At 49.3% G+C, this 16,479-nt stretch overlaps 1 protein-coding gene across 20 annotated transcripts in view; it reads left to right on the forward strand.

The window, feature by feature from the left end:
• Positions 1 to 16,479, forward strand: part of MACF1 (microtubule actin crosslinking factor 1) — a 519,073-nt gene that overhangs the window by 260,505 nt on the left and 242,089 nt on the right. For 16 of the 20 annotated variants that reach the window (XM_075336189.1, XM_075336201.1, XM_075336203.1 and 13 more), the window contains 2 exons: positions 12,344 to 12,559; positions 12,685 to 12,834. The exons of the other annotated variants lie outside the window; for them this stretch is intronic. In XM_075336189.1, the coding sequence (XP_075192304.1) occupies positions 12,344 to 12,559; positions 12,685 to 12,834 (366 nt within the window). The remainder of the gene's footprint in view (positions 1 to 12,343; positions 12,560 to 12,684; positions 12,835 to 16,479) is intronic. 20 annotated transcript variants of the gene reach the window in all.

The raw sequence follows: 16,479 nt of genomic DNA on the forward strand, positions 1-16,479 counted from the left end.
AGGCACGCGTATTTTTGAGAGTGCTTCATGCAAAGCATCTTTTTCTTTTTCAAAAGGGGGCTCAACCGATGCCAGTCAAGTGGGGTGTGTGTGGCCCAGTTAGTGGCAACGAGGGAGACTATGGTTGGAGTCCCCTCGCTGTGTTTTACATGCTTTTAGAAGGGCATGACATGGCTTGGAGGTTGACTTTCATCATATGCAAACTGTTGGCTACCAAAATGCTGCCTTTCCAACAACTGTGGTTATAGGCAATGAGGAACATACTGATGAAGATGAGACGCAGATACCCGATTGGGATGACAACTTAAATATTCGGTCAGGGCAAGAAGAAACTCGGTCTGAGGGGGAGGGGAGTGCAAACACAACAATTGATGATGAAGTTCTAGATCCCACCTACTGTCAACCCACAGTCAGACACTCGAGGAGGTCAATAGAGGCGGTGGAGGAGGATGCAACCGACGTCGAAGTAACCTGGCGCCTTCCTGGACACAGTCGGAGCACTGGTAGCACGTCTACAACTGCATCCTCAGCCACCACTCTGCCTCTGAGCATTATTCGGGGTGGATCAACAGGTCGCATGGCCTCTAAGCCTTGCCTAGCCTGGTCCTTTTTTGACATAAAAAAAGATCGGCCAAATTATGTGATCTGTAACATTTGGCATGGTTATCTTAGTAGAGGTCAAAACCTCAGCAGTTTGACAACTTCTTCCATGAATCGTCACATGAATAAATATCATATGGCCTGGTGGGAAGCTCACCGTGCTGCAATGCGGCCTAGTGGAGCCAACCATCCACCGCCTGCCCCTTCCAGGGCATCCGCGCGCTCGTCATCTTCTAGGACTGTGGGGACAGCTGTCACACCTGTTTTTCCACCCACAACTTCCACCACTGTAACCGCAACAGGCAGTTTGCTTGGTAGGTCGTCAGTTGGTTTGGAAGGGGAAACAAGTGAGTGTGTACAGCTCTCTCAGACATCGATAGCACCAACTTTGGATGAAGGCAACATCATGTCTCCGCCTGCACTTTCCTCACAAAGCTGCATTTTTCCAGGGACACCCTACTCAACACCGTCTACACACAGCAGCCAGATCTCTGTCCCTCAGATGTGGTCAAATAAAAGGCCACTTCCTGCGACCCATGACAAAGCGAAGAGGTTGACTCTATCCCTCTGTAAGCTGTTGGCTACAGAAATGCTGCCTTTCCGCCTAGTGGACACACAGGATTTTAGAGACCTTATATCTGTCGCTGTGCCCCAGTACCAGATGCCTAGTCGCCACTACTTCTCTAAGAAAGGTGTGCCCGCGCTACACCAGCATGTCGCACACAACATCACCGCTTCCTTGAGAAACTCTGTGTGTGAACGGGTGCATTTCACCACCGATACTTGGACCAGTAAGCATGGACAGGGACGTTACATGTCGCTGACTGGGCACTGGGTAACTATGGTGATAGATGGTGAAGGGTCTGCTGCACAAGTCTTGCCGTCCCCACGACTTGTGTGTCAATTCTATGTCTGTCCAAGTTCCGCCACAGCTTCTGCATCCTCCACCTCATCTGTGTCCTCCACCTCCGCCCCAAGCCTGCCTGGTCAGGCCACCAGCGTTCTCACTGCGCAGAAGGAATCACGCACCCCTCATTACTATGCTGGCAGCAGAGCGCAACGGCATCAGGCAGTCTTTAGCTTGACATGTCTTGGGAATAAGAGTCACACAGCTGAGGAGTTGTGGTCAGCTCTGCGGTCCGAGTTTAATAAATGGTTGTCTCCACTCAACCTGCAGCCTGGTAAGGCCGTGTGCGACAATGCTGCAAACCTGGGTGCGGCCCTTCGCCTGGGCAAGGTGACACACGTACCTTGTATGGCTCACGTGTTGAACCTTGTCGTCCAGCAATTTTTAACACACTATCCCGGCCTAGATGGCCTTCTGAACAGGGCACGAAAACTGTCAGCTCACTTCCGCCGTTCAAGCGCCGCAGCAGAGCGACTTGCATCGCTCCAGAAGTCTTTCGGCCTGCCGGTTCATCGCCTGAAATGCGATGTGGCGACACGCTGGAATTCAACTCTCCACATGTTACAGCGACTGTGGCAGCACCGGCGAGCCCTGGTGCAATACGTCATGATGTATAGCCTGGGCCAACGAGATGCAGAAGTGGGGCAGATCACCCTGATGGAGTGATCTCAGATCAAGGACCTATGCACCCTTCTGCACAGTTTCGACATGGCGACGAATATGTTTAGCGCTGACAATGCCATTATCAGCATGACGATTACAGTCATTTACATGCTGGAGCACACGCTTAACACTATTCGTAGTCAGGGGGTGGGACAACAGGAAGGGGAGGAACTACAGGAGGATTCATATGCGCAAGACACAACAACATCACCAAGGTCCAGACGTTCATCATCACCAACGCGGCAGGCATGGGACCATGGGGGACAGGGATCAACAAGGGCGCATGGTAGCAGGCGACATGTTGAGGAAGGTGCAGGAGGACATGAAGATATGGAGGACGAACTGTCCATGGACATGGAAGACTCAGCAGATGAGGGGGACCTTGGTCAAATTTCAGTTGAAAGAGGTTGGGGGGAGATGACAGAGGAAGAAAGAACGGTTAGCACCTCTATGCCACAAACACAGCGTGGACTTGGTCCGCATGGCTGCGCAAGACACATGAGTGCCTTCTTGTTGCACTACCTCCAACATGACCCTCGTATTGTCAAAATTAGAAGTGATGATGACTACTGGCTTGCCACACTATTAGATCCCCGGGACAAGTCCAAATTTTGTGACATAATTCCACCCATAGAAAGGGACGCACGTATGCAGGAGTATCAGCATAAGCTGTTACTCGATCTTAGCTCGGCTTTTCCACCAAACAACCGTGCAGGTGAAGGGAGTGATTCTCCCAGTTGTAACTTGACAAACATGGGACGGCCTCGTCATCTTCAACAGTCTACCCGTACCAGTAGGACCGTATCTGGTGCTGGTAACAGCAATTTTATGGAATCTTTTCATAATTTTTTTAGACCCTCCTTTGCAAGGCCACCAGAGACAACAAGTCTGACACATAGTCAACGGATGGAGAGGATGATACAGGAGTATCTCCAAATGAACATCGATGCAATGACTTTGCAAATGGAGCCTTGCTCCTTTTGGGCTTCAAATCTAGAAAAATTGACAGAGCTCTCCAGTTACGCCTTGGAGATTTTGTCGTGTCCAGCTGCCAGCGTTGTCTCTGAACGTGTCTTCAGTGCTGCTGGGTGTGTGCTGACAGATAAGCGCACGCGTCTGTCCAGTGACAATGTGGACAGACTGACGTTCATCAAAATGAACAAGTCATGGATCCAGAAGGAATTTACTACCCCTGTGTCATCCTGGGGAGAGTAAATGCTTGTGGATTTGGAATGTGCTTGATGCAAATCAAAACATCCTGTTTGCAACTAGGGCACAAGTGCTGCCACTGATGGGGTGTCTGTGTGCCCAATTTTGGGAAAAAAGGTAGACTCCGCTTGGAGTAACCCTTGCTTGCTGTGTTTTTTAAAAATGATACAAGATGAACAGATCTGAAGGCAAGATGAAGGCAACATCATGTCTCCGCCTCCACTTTTCTCACAAACCTGCATTTTTCCAGGGACACCCTACTCAACACCGTCTACAGACAGCAGCCAGATCTCTGTCCCTCAGATGTGGTCAAATAAAAGGCCACTTACTGCGACCCATGACAAAGCTAAGTGGTTGACTCTATCCCTCTGTAAGCTGTTGGCTACCGAAATGCTGCCTTTACGCGTAGTGGACACACAGGATTTTACAGACCTTATGTCTGTCGCTGTGCCCCAGTACCAGATGCCCAATCACCACTGCTTCTCCAAGAAAAGCATGCCCGCGCTACACCAGCATGTCGCACACAACATCATCACCACTTCCTTGAGAAAATCTGTGTGCGACAGGGTGCATTTCAACACAGATACTTGGACCAGTAAGCATAGACAGGGTCATTACATGTCACTGACTGGGCACTGGCAAACTATGGTGAGAGATGGAGAAGGGTCTGCTGTACAAGTCTTGCCGTCCCCACGAGTTGTTTCAATCCTTGTTCTGTATGTAGAAGTTAATACACTGCTTCTGCCTCTTCAACCTCGTGTGGGTCCTCTACCTTGGCGCAAACCCTGTGTGGTCAGGCCACCCTTCCTTGCAACTGCGCACAAGGACTACCACACACCTCCTTACTATGCTGGCAGCAGAGCTCAATGCCATCAGGCAGTCAAAGTTTTACTTTGAAATGTATGGGAAATGTGAGTCACACCGCTATTCCAGAGAATAGTAGTCAGGCAGGGTCAAAACATTAATTGAGGAACAGGAACAGAATGGGACGGCCAGGAAAGAATCAGAAAACAAGCAGAGGTGAAATGCGTATCGGCCAACAAGGTACATAAACAGCAAGCAGGAAAAGTAGTCAGGTAACAAGCACACAAAATCATAAAACTGAACTGGGGGTAAAATTAACCAGAGGTTCATAGCTATGTCTGGCAGTGGTCTGCAGACAGGATGGGCATAAAAAAGGGTGTGGTGTCTTCCCATTGGTTGTAGCTGAATGATGGTATTTCATCTGTGAGATACCCACCAGCTACATTCAGCCAGAGATTCTGCATCTGTCAAGGTAATGCAGCCCAGTGGGTGAGCATAACCTGCGTCCACCTGCGCCGCTGGCATCGACTACTCTCCCATCATCAGCACTATTCATGAAAGGAACACGTTGTCACCTGGCAACCGGAGTACAAATTGACGGAGCGGAGTACGTTGGTGACTTAACAGCCGTGTGCGGCAATGATGCAAACCTGGCTGTGGGCCATCGTCAGGGCAATGTGACACACGTGCCTTGTATGGCTCACGTGTTGAACCGAATTCTCCAGCAATTTTTAAAACACCATCACGGCCTACATGGACTTGTGCAGCGGGCACGCTCACTATGTGCTCACTTCCATCGTGCGCACACAGCAGCTCAACAACTTTCATCACTCCGGAAGTCTTAGGGTCTGGCAGTTAAACGCCGGAAATGCGATGTTCCGACACGCAGGAATTGGAATCTGCACATGTTGCAGCGTGTGTGGCAGCACCGCAGAGCCCTGCTGAAATACGGTAAGACATATAGCCTGGGATAACTTGATCCAGAGGTGGTGCAGATCACGCTGCTGGAGTGGTGTCAGATCAAGGACCTATGCACCCTGCTACACAGTTTTGAAATGTCGACGAAGATGTTTAGCACTGGCAATGTCATTCTCAGGGTGACAATTCTGGTCATCTACATGATGGAGCACACTGTAATTATTATTCAGAGTCAGGTGTTGGGACAAGAGGAAGGGGAGGAAGTACAGGAGGAGTCATATGCGGAAGGGATAACAAGATCTACGAGGTCCAGATGGTCAGCGGCACCTATGCGGCAGTCATGGTGAGGGAGAGGGATTAACAAGGGCGCATAGTATCAGCAAAAAGTGTTGATGAAAGTGCAGGAGCCCATGAAGAAATGGAGGACGAACTGGCGATCGGCATGGAAGACTCAGCAGATGAGTGAGAGCTTGCTCACATTTCGGTTGTGCGAGGTTGTGGGTAGAGGACAGAGGAAGTATGCACGATTCTCACCTCTCTGCCACCAACACACCAAGGACTTGGTCCTCCTGGATGCACAAGACACATGAGCGGATTCTTGCTGCACTACCTACAACATGACCCTCGGATTGTACGAATTCAAAGTAATCCAGAATACTGGGTTGCCACACTGTTAGATCCCCGGTACAAGACAAAATTTGCCGAACTAATTCCTGCCATAGAAATAGACGCACGTATACAGGAGTATCTGCAGAATGTGGTACGCAATCTTAGATCTACTTTTCCACTAAACACCAGTGCTGCACAGAGTGAATCTCAACGCTTTGTCATGGATAGTAGGAAATGGTCTTTTACTTGTCCACATCGGAGGGACCGAGGGATGGCTGCTGTGCTGAGATGCCGTTGAGTACGGTGTCCCTGCACAGTTGCACTTTTGGTCATATCCCAAAATGAGTTGGAAAAGGACAGATGCTGTTGGAAAGGGGAACAGGTGTGTTGGAAAGGGGAAAAAAATTTTGGTCCGTGGATTTGGTGGTTAAGCAACTGTAACATTTGCTGAAGAAACAACATCTGTTACAGTGGGACTGGCAGATTTGGATAAAGTGGTATATAATCTGTGACCGCTATATAACGAAAATTAATAAGAAAAGAAAGAGAAAGGTATATATCCCCATCAGCAGTCAGTGTCCACCGTGCTCCCAGTTGGAAAAGGAGAGGTTGGCAACTGGAAGGTTTGGTGGAGGATACAGAGCTGTGTGGCTATGAAACTAATAGTAGCCTGAACCGAGTTAGACGCCATTCGGATCTGGAGACTGTGAGCCCTGTTAGCGTCACAGGGTCCACATGCCCACCCAGCCCAGGAACTCCCTGTTAACAACACAGGGGCCATTGAGTACGCTGACCGTGTGCGTAGGGGCCACACCTGTGGACAGCAGGCGCATCAGCAGCAGCAGGCCTGTTAATGCCACTGGGCTGCACAAGCAGGACTGTTAGGACAGGAGCTGGTCTTAACCGTTCTGCGTTACCAACTGTGGTGGTGGCCTGCATCCACCACCCTATCCCTGCCTACCTCTGGCCTAAAGCCGCAATGGGTTCAACACATGGAGGTGTGCTCTTTCGGAGCATAATAGAAGACTGTGCACCTCCTTGTTGGCTCCAGCCCCTTTGATAACCTGGGTCCGCCCCAAACCATGGTGAACCACAATGCACCTCCTATAGACAAAAGTAGAGTGACACGTCATGAGTGGCATAACTAGCGTCCTATTTGGAAACGCAACTTCAATGATGACCTCATGGCTGCCATGACCCAAACACCTCACCAGTCATCGTCTGACCATCAATAATGCGATGACAAGTCATAGGTGTGGGCCTCTGCAAGCCATTTGGGAGGACACCTGATGCCCTGTGGTCTATATGGGACCCCCACATCAGGGCCAGGGCCAAAGAGTTCATTACCGGACCTAGTCTCTGATGCAGGAAGTGCCTGAGCATGCTCAGTAGCATGAAATACAGTCTCTGAAAAAAGACTATCAGCTTTAGCATGGTGTCTAGGCACAAAACAGGACTTAGACCCGGCACGGAATGCAAGCACCTGTGCAAAGAGGCTTTTCACACTTAGTGTGGGAGCATGCGCTGGATCCCGAAATGAAGACTTAGCGTCAGGAATGGCACAGTCAGGCTGAGCATACTCACTAGGCGAAACACTGTAATTATGCTGCAGCTGGGGTACATCGGCACACGCATGCGCACTTGCTGCCTCTCCACACTTAGACGTGGAGGGGAAATTTGTCTTGGAGATGCTGTCTATGAACAGAAGAAAAAGCTAAAGGAAGCCTGACTTTCTATCCCTCCGAATTATGAAATGCAGCAATGAATTCCATGAGTTTGCTATAACATTAGCGTAGCAAAATGTGCATGAGGGTGTGATGTAGAGGTGCTAGAAATAGCTTGTCACCAGTGGGGCACTAATGGAATACAACAGCCAGTTCTATGATGCCACAAAATGGCAGTATTTTGTGCTATCATTATAGCTTATTAAAAACAGAGCACGAGGTTGTCATGCAGAGGTGCTGCACATAGATTTGCAGTAGTGTGAATAGACAAAAGTACAATAGCCACGTTTAGGATACAAGTAGGTACAGTGAGTGTTTGCTAGTATAATGGCTGAGTTTAAAAAAGTTAGAGTGTGCAATGCAGGCAGACGTGCTGCAAATAACGTTCCAATACTGTGAATAGACAAAAGTACAAAAGCCACGTTTACGATACAACTAGGTACACTGTGTGTTTGCTAGTATAATGGCTGAGTTTAAAAAAGTTAGAGTGTGCAATGCAGGCAGATGTCCTGCAAATAACGTTCCAATACTGTGAATTGACAAAAGTACAATAGCCACGTATAGGATGCCACTAGGTACACTGAGTGTTTGCTAGTATAATGGCTTAGTAACAATGAGTTGTAGTGTGCAATGCAGGCAGACGTGCTCTGCAAATGTCTTTGCACTAGTGGGACTATAGCAAAGTCCAATAGCCACGTTTAGGATGCCACTAGGTACACTGAGTGTTTGCTAGTATAATGGCTTAGTAACAATGAGTTGTAGTGTGCAATGCAGGCAGACGTGCTCTGCAAATGTCTTTGCACTAGTGGGACTATAGCAAAGTCCAATAGCCACCTTTAGGATGCCACTAGGTACACTGAGTGTTTGCTAGTAAAATTGCTTAGTTTAAAAAAGTTGTAGTGTGCAATGCAGGCAGACGTGCTCTGCAAATGTCTTTGCACTAGTGGGACTATAGCAAAGTCCAATAGCCACGTATAGGATGCCACTAGGTACACTGAGTGTTTGCTAGTAAAATTGCTTAGTTTAAAAAAGTTGGAGTGTGCAATGCAGGCAGATTTGCTCTGCTAATGTCTTTGCACTAGTGGGACTATAGCAAAGTCCAATAGCCACGTTTAGGATGCCACTAGGTACACTGAGTGTTTGCTAGTATAATGGCTTAGTAACAATGAGTTGTAGTGTGCAATGCAGGCAGACGTGCTCTGCAAATGTCTTTGCACTAGTGGGACTATAGCAAAGTCCAATAGCCACGTTTAGGATGCCACTAGGTACACTGAGTGTTTGCTAGTAAAATTGCTTAGTTTAAAAAAGTTGGAGTGTGCAATGCAGGCAGACGTGCTGCAAATAACGTTCCAATACTGTGAATTGACAAAAGTACAATAGCCACGTATAGGATGCCACTAGGTACACTGAGTGTTTGCTAGTATAATGGCTTAGTAACAATGAGTTGTAGTGTGCAATGCAGGCAGACGTGCTCTGCAAATGTCTTTGCACTAGTGGGACTATAGCAAAGTCCAATAGCCACCTTTAGGATGCCACTAGGTACACTGAGTGTTTGCTAGTAAAATTGCTTAGTTTAAAAAAGTTGGAGTGTGCAATGCAGGCAGATGTGCTCTGCAAATGTCTTTGCACTAGTGGGACTATAGCAAAGTCCAATAGCCACGTATAGGATGCCACTAGGTACACTGAGTGTTTGCTAGTAAAATTGCTTAGTTTAAAAAAGTTGTAGTGTGCAATGCAGGCAGACGTGCTCTGCAAATGTCTTTGCACTAGTGGGACTATAGCAAAGTCCAATAGCCACAGATAGGATGCCACTAGGTACACTGAGTGTTTGCTAGTATAATGGCTTAGTTAGAATGAGTTGGAGTGTGCAGAGGACAAGAGGGTACAGTGGCAGGATTGTGGTGCTCTGGGTAGAGGAATGGAAGCCTGCCTTTCTATTCCCTCCTAATGGTGAAATGCAGGGAGGAAATCCCTGACCTGGGCTACACAGACGCTGTTGCTGTTTGCAGGACCTGTCACCTATGGCTCTCTGACCCTGCCGCTTTGAGCCCTTAAAAGGACTGCTAGAAAGTGCTCTCCCTAAGCTGTCTAACGCTGTGTATGCAGCGCATACAGCTGTATCGGCTATAGGACTCAGGAGGACGGAGCTGCGACACTGATGTCTGACACCAAAGACGCAGAAGGCAGATAATGGCGTTCGTGAAGAAAATGTCCGGTTTTATAATGCAGGGACATGTGACATGCAGATCCTATCACACATGCCGTTGCTTCTCTGGCTCAAAGTCCACTTAGCTGTGTGTGTGTCTGTGATTGGCTGACATGCTGGCCCGCCCCGAAAGACGCGCGCGCTTAGGGAAGGAAGACAAGAAAAAAAAAAAAAAAAATGGCGATCGCCATTATAGAAACAGCAGTGATCTGAAGGCGCTGTTCACGCACACTATACACTGAAATGTGATAATAGTTTGATTCACAGAGTGACTTACACTATTACAGCAGAAACCAAGCTATGATTTAGCTGTTTTTTGGCTGCTAGAACCGTTCTCGAACGTTTCTAGAACTATCGAGCTTTTGCAAAAAGCTCGAGTTCTAGTTCGATCTAGAACATGCCCCAAAATCACTCGAGCCTAGAACTGGAGAACCACGAACCACGAACCGCGCTCAACTCTACTAAAGACATAGATTCCTGGAACCATGTTCTGTGGTCTGATGAGAAGAAGATATATTTATTTGATTCAGATGGTGTCAAGTGTGTGTGTGCTGGCAACCAGATGAGGAGTACAAAAACAAGTGTGTCTTGCTGCCTACAGTCACGCATGGTGGTGGGAGTGTCATTGTTTGGGGCTCCATAAGTGCTGCCAGCTGTGGGGAGCTACAGTTCATTGAGGGAACCATGAATGCCAACGTGTACTGTGACATACTGAAGCAGAGCATGATTTCTTCCTTTTCGAAACTGGGCTGCAGTGCAGTATTCCAATATGATAATGACCTCAAACTGACCTCCAAAATTACCACTGCCTTGCTAAAGAAACGGGTAAAGGTACTGGACCGGCCAAGCATTTCTCCAGACCTAAACCCTGTGGTGCATCATCAAACAGAAGGTGGAAGAGCACAAGGTCTCTAACATCCACCAACTCTGTGATGTGATCATGGATGTTGGAAAATGATTCCAGTGGCTCCTGCGAAGCTCCAGTGAACTCCATTCCCAAGAGAGTTAAGGCAGTGCTTGAAAATAATGGTGACTACGAAAAAAATATTTGGGCACAATTTGACCATTTTCACTTAGGTGTCCTCACCCTCACCACCACCCCCATGGTTTAGACATTAATGGCTGTGTTGAGTTATATAGAGAACACACCAAATTGACACTGTTATGCAAACTGTACTGACTACTTTACATTGTATGCAAGTGTCATATCTTCAGTGTTGTCCCATGAAAAGATGCAATGAAATATTTACAAAATTGTGAATGGTGTACTGACTTTCATGATATACTGTATGTATGCACATATCTCAAATCTTTTACCAATTTGCAAACTGAAAAGACCAAATACCGCCACAATCCAGCTACCAGTAAACATTAAAGGAGAGAAATTGCCTGATTATGTGCAGGGGATGATTAGATTAGCCCTTTAGTAAAAAAAATAAAATAAAAAAGGGCCCCTCAATGCAAAATAATGAAGGAAGTGTTGCAACTGGTAGTCTGGGCAAATTAAAACTTTGCCCATAGGACTGGATATGTAAGCAATAGTGAATTTGGATTTCACCACATTCCAGCATCCACCGGTATCTCAGCATCACCACTTCCTGTCTCAGAGAAGATCACAGTGGCCTATGCTGGATGTAGGTGGGTACGTAGGTTATGACAATGTTTGTGAAAATATATATATATATATATATATATATATATATATATATATATATATATATATATATATATATATATATATATATATATATATATATATACACACACATACATATTGGAGAGGAGCTGTGCCAATGACATTGAACCCACATGACTGACTGATCGTAACTTGTAGTAGGCTAAGGCACAGCCACAAAGGGAAAAGGAGGTACACTTGTCGGCTTCCAATCCATCCGTATACAAGTAAATACAAGGCACTCTTCAAAGTACAGTTTGTGTGTAGTTTATTTTCAAGAAAAAAAAGTGACGTTTCGGCCACATAATGGCCTTTATCAGACAACTCCTGCAAAGGATCAATATGGGCACCGGGGCAATGTTATAAGTAGCAGTGTATACTGCTAGAACAGGTTAAAGCAGCGCCGTATCTAAATGACCAGTATCAGCATGGAAACAATGAGTAGCTGAGAACGCTAAACCAGGTGTAAATAGCACCTTTAATAAAGGACCAGAGTCAGCATGGCAGTAGCAAGGAAAAGCAGCAGTGCCCACGCTGCATAAAACGGTGGACACTGCTGCTTTTCCTTGCTACTGCCATGCTGACTCTGTTCCTTTATTAAAGGTGCTATTTACACCTGGTTTATTGTTCTCAGCTACTCATTGTTTCCATGCGGTGCTGCTTTATCCTGTTCTAGCAGTATACACTGCTACTGATACCATTGTCCCAGTGCCCATATTGATCATTTTGCAGGAGTTGTCTGATGTGGCCGGAACGTCACTTTTTTTTCTTGAAAATAAACTACAAACAAACTGTACTTTGAAGAGTGCCTTGTATTTACTTGTATGCTTGATCATAACATCTCCGGCACCACTCCTCTCCAATGCCAAGTGAGACTTGCGCTAGATAACAATTTTTATCCACCATACTGTCATGGTTGGTGAAGTCTCCTTTGTCCTAAATATTAGTATTCTTGCTGATGGTTTATTAAGTACAATGAATTATAGTTTAGCTGATTATAAAGGTTATAATATCTCTTCTTTGTCAAGGTGCTCAACCAAGAACTGAAGAATTTGGAGTCTCCAGTTGCCAAGGAGCTTGACTTTGTGAAGTTGATTGTTTCTGATCAGCCACCTCATGTGCCAGCTCAGCTCCTGCGAGCTTTAGAGAAAGATGCCAAGAACTTGGAAAAGTCTCTTAATTCTATCAGGGATATTTCTGAGTCTCGTATTACACAGCTCCTCTCCGTGTTTGAGCTTGAAAAGGTCAGTTTTTAGTATGGACCAGGCCCTTGATACCACTTCTGTGTTTTATGTTTTTTTTAAAACAAAATCGGTGAAGTTTTATGTGTGTTTTTCTAAGTAGTTTATGTAATGTTCTTTACTTAAAGGGGAAGGTGTGTGCTGAGCATCAGAAGCTGGAAAGCAAACTGCAGACTCTTTTGCAAGGGGTAAAGAAGATTTCTCAGACTCTTGACTCTCAGAAGAGTAGTGATTATGGATCAGAATCTACTGTAGGCCAAGAGACGATGATTATAGAGGTAACTAGAAGGTGGCCCGATTCTACGCATCGGGTATTCTAGAATTTATGTATTGTGTAGTTCATGTATGATTTTTGTTATATATATATATATATATATATATAATATATATATATATATAGATGTTGTGTGTAGTTACCAAGTGTTTGTGTAGGGCGCTGTACATGTTCTGGGTGTGGCGGGGGGTGAGAGCGGTGTTGTATGTGTGTTGCGTGTGTTGCGTTGTTTGTGGAGCGCTGTGTGTCTGTAGCGTTGTGTGTGTGTTGCGCGGTTTGTGTGTGTATGGTGTGTTTTGGGGGGAGGTATGTTTTGAGCAATGTGTGTGTTGTGCGGTATGTGCGTATATTTGTGTGTGCTGCGGTGTTTGTGTGTTGGGTGTTGTGTGTGTGCAGCATTGTCTGTGTGTGTGGGTGTCTGTGTAGGGCGTTGTTTGTGGTTCCCAGTGTGTTGTGCAGTGCGCGTGTGTGTGTGTGTGTTGGGGGGAGGTGTGCACCTCCCATCGTGCTCCATCCCCCATGCTGCGCACCCCCCATCGTGCTCCATCCCCCATGCAGCGCACTCCCCATCGTGCTGCATCCCCCATGCTGCGCACTCCCAAACGTGCTCCATCCGCCATGCTGCGCACTCCCAAACGTGGTCCATCCGCCATGCTGCACACTCCCAAACGTGCTCCATCCGCCATACTGCGCACTCCCCATCGTGCTGCATCCCCCATGCTGCGCACTCCCAAACGTGCTCCATCCGCCATGCTGCGCACTCCCCATCGTGCTCTATCCGCCATGCTGCGTACTCCCAAACGTGCTCCATCCCCCATGCTGCGCACCCCCCATCGTGCTCCATCCCCCATGCAGCGCACTCCCCATCGTGCTGCATCCCCCATGCTGCGCATTCCCAAACGTGCTCCATCCGCCATGCTGCGCACTCCCAAACGTGGTCCATCCGCCATGCTGCGCACTCCCAAACGTGCTCCATCCGCCATACTGCGCACTCCCCATCATGCTCCATCCGCCATGCTGCGCACTCCCAAACGTGCTCCACCCGCCATGCTGCGCACTCCCAAACGTGCTCCATCCGCCATGCTGCGCACTCCCAAACGTGCTCCATCCGCCATGCTGCGCACTCCCAAACGTGCTCCATCCGCCATGCTGCGCACTCCCAAACGTGCTCCATCCGCCATGCTGCGCACTCCCCAACGTGCTCCATCTGCCATACTGCGCACTCCCAAACGTGCTCCATCCGCCATACTGCGCACTCCCCATCGTGCACCATCCGGCATGCTGCGCACTCCCAAACGTGCTCCATCCGCCATGCTGCGCACTCCCAAACGTGCTCCATCCGTCATGCTGCGCACTCCCAAACGTGCTCCATCCGCCATGCTGCGCACTCCCAAACGTGCTCCATCCGCCATGCTGCGCACTCCCAAACGTGGTCCATCCGCAATGCTGCGCACTCCCAAACGTGGTCCATCCGCCATACTGCACACTCCCAAATGTGCTCCATCCGTCATGCTGCGCACTCCCAAATGTGCTCCATCCACCATGCTGCGCACTCCCAAACGTGCTCCATCCGCCATGCTGCGCACTCCCAAACGTGGTCCATCCGCCATGCTGCGCACTCCCAAACGTGGTCCATCCGCAATGCTGCGCACTCCCAAACGTGGTCCATCCGCCATGCTGCGCACTCCCAAACGTGCTCCATCCACCATGCTGCGCACTCCCAAACGTGCTCCATCCGCCATGCTGCGCACTCCCAAACGTGCTCCATCCTCCATGCTGCGCACTCCCAAACGTGTTCCATCCTCCATGCTGCGGACTCCCAAACGTGTTCCATCCTCCATGCTGCGCACTCTCAAACGTGGTCCATCCGCCATGCTGCGCACTCCCAAACGTGCTCCATCCTCCATGCTGCGCACTCCCAAACGTGGTCCATCCGCCATGCTGCGCACTCCCAAACGTGCTCCATCCCCCATGCTGCGCACTCCCCATCATGCTCCATCCCCCATGCTGCGCACCCCCCATCGTGCTCCATCCCCCATGCTGCACCAGCATCAGCCTCTCTGCCCGCAGCATCAGCCTCTCTGCCCGCAGCATCAGCCTCTCTGCCCGCAGCATCAGCCTCTCTGCCCGCAGCATCAGCCTCTCTGCCCGCAGCATCAGCCTCTCTGCCCGCAGCATTAGCCTCTCTGCCAGCAGCATCAGCCTCTCTGCACACAGCATCAGCCTCTCTCCTCCCAGCATCAGCCTCTCTCCTCCCAGCATCAGCCTCTCTCCTCCCAGCATCAGCCTCTCTCCTCCCAGCATCAGCCTCTCTCCTCCCAGCATCAGCCTCTCTCCTCCCAGCATCAGCCTCTCTCCTCACAGCATCAGCCTCTCTCCTCCCAGCATCAGCCTTTTCTGTCCCAGCATCAGCCTCTCTCCTCCCAGCCTACCCCAGCCTCAGCCTCCCTCAGCATCAGCCTCTCTTCTCTCAGCCTCCCCCTCCCAGCCTCTCTCATCCCAGCATCAGCCTCTCTCCTCCCAGCATCAGCCTCTCCTCTCTGTCCCCAGCATCAGCCTCTCTCCTCCCTGTCCCCAGCATCAGCCTCTCTCCTCCCAGCCTTCCCCAGCATCAGCCTCTCTCCTCTCAGCCTCTCTCTCTTCCCAGCCTCCCCCAGCATCAGCCTCCCCCAGCATCAGCCTCTCTCCTTCCAGCCTCCCCCAGCATCAGCCTCTCTCCTTCCAGCCTCCCCCAGCATCAGCCTCCCTCTCCCAGCCTTCCCCAGGATCAGCCTCTCTCCTCCCAGCCTCCGTCCTCCCAGCCTCCCCCAGCATCAGCCTCCCCCAGCATCAGCCTCTCTCCTTCCAGCCTCCCCCAGCATCACCCTCTCTCCTTCCAGCCTCCCCCAGCATCAGCCTCCCTCTCCCAGCCTTCCCCAGGATCAGCCTCTTTCCTCCCAGCCTCAGCCTCTCTCCTTCCAGCCTCCCCCAGCATCAGCCTCTCTCCTTCCAGCCTCCCTCAGCATCAGCCTCCCCTTCCCAGCCTTCCCCAAGATCACCCTCTCTGCTCCCAGCCTCCTCCAGCACGCCGTGCTCCTCTGCCGACACTCACACACAGCCGATCGCATACACTCACACACACAACCGATCGCATACACTCACACACACCCGATCGCATACACTCACACACACTCGATCGCATACACTCACACACACCCGATCGCATACACTCACACACACCCGATCGCATACACTCACACACACCCGATCGCATACACTCACACACACAGACACTGACGAAATCGCACATACACGCTGATACTCACAACATCCGGAGATACCACATGCTTCTGGCCATGTGATCCTCCGTCAGGTCCTGGAAGGTCACAGCACAGTATGGAGGCCGAGAAGCAAGCGATATCGACGGATGCTGTGAGTGTGTGGATGCGATGTGAGGTGTGTGTGAGGTGTGTGTGAGGTGTGTGTGAGGTGTGTGTGAGGTGTGTGTGAGGTGTGTGTGAGGTGTGTGTGAGGTGTGTGTGAGGTGTGTGTGAGGTGTGTGTGAGAGTGAGTGTGATCTGATGTGTGTGTATGTGTGTGTGTGTGCTGTTATGTGTGTGCGTGTGGATCTTCCGCCGCTGCAGGACCTTGATGTGCTGGTAACTATGCT

This window comes from Anomaloglossus baeobatrachus, chromosome 2 (assembly GCF_048569485.1).
Source record: "Anomaloglossus baeobatrachus isolate aAnoBae1 chromosome 2, aAnoBae1.hap1, whole genome shotgun sequence".
NCBI lineage: Eukaryota > Metazoa > Chordata > Amphibia > Anura > Aromobatidae > Anomaloglossus > Anomaloglossus baeobatrachus.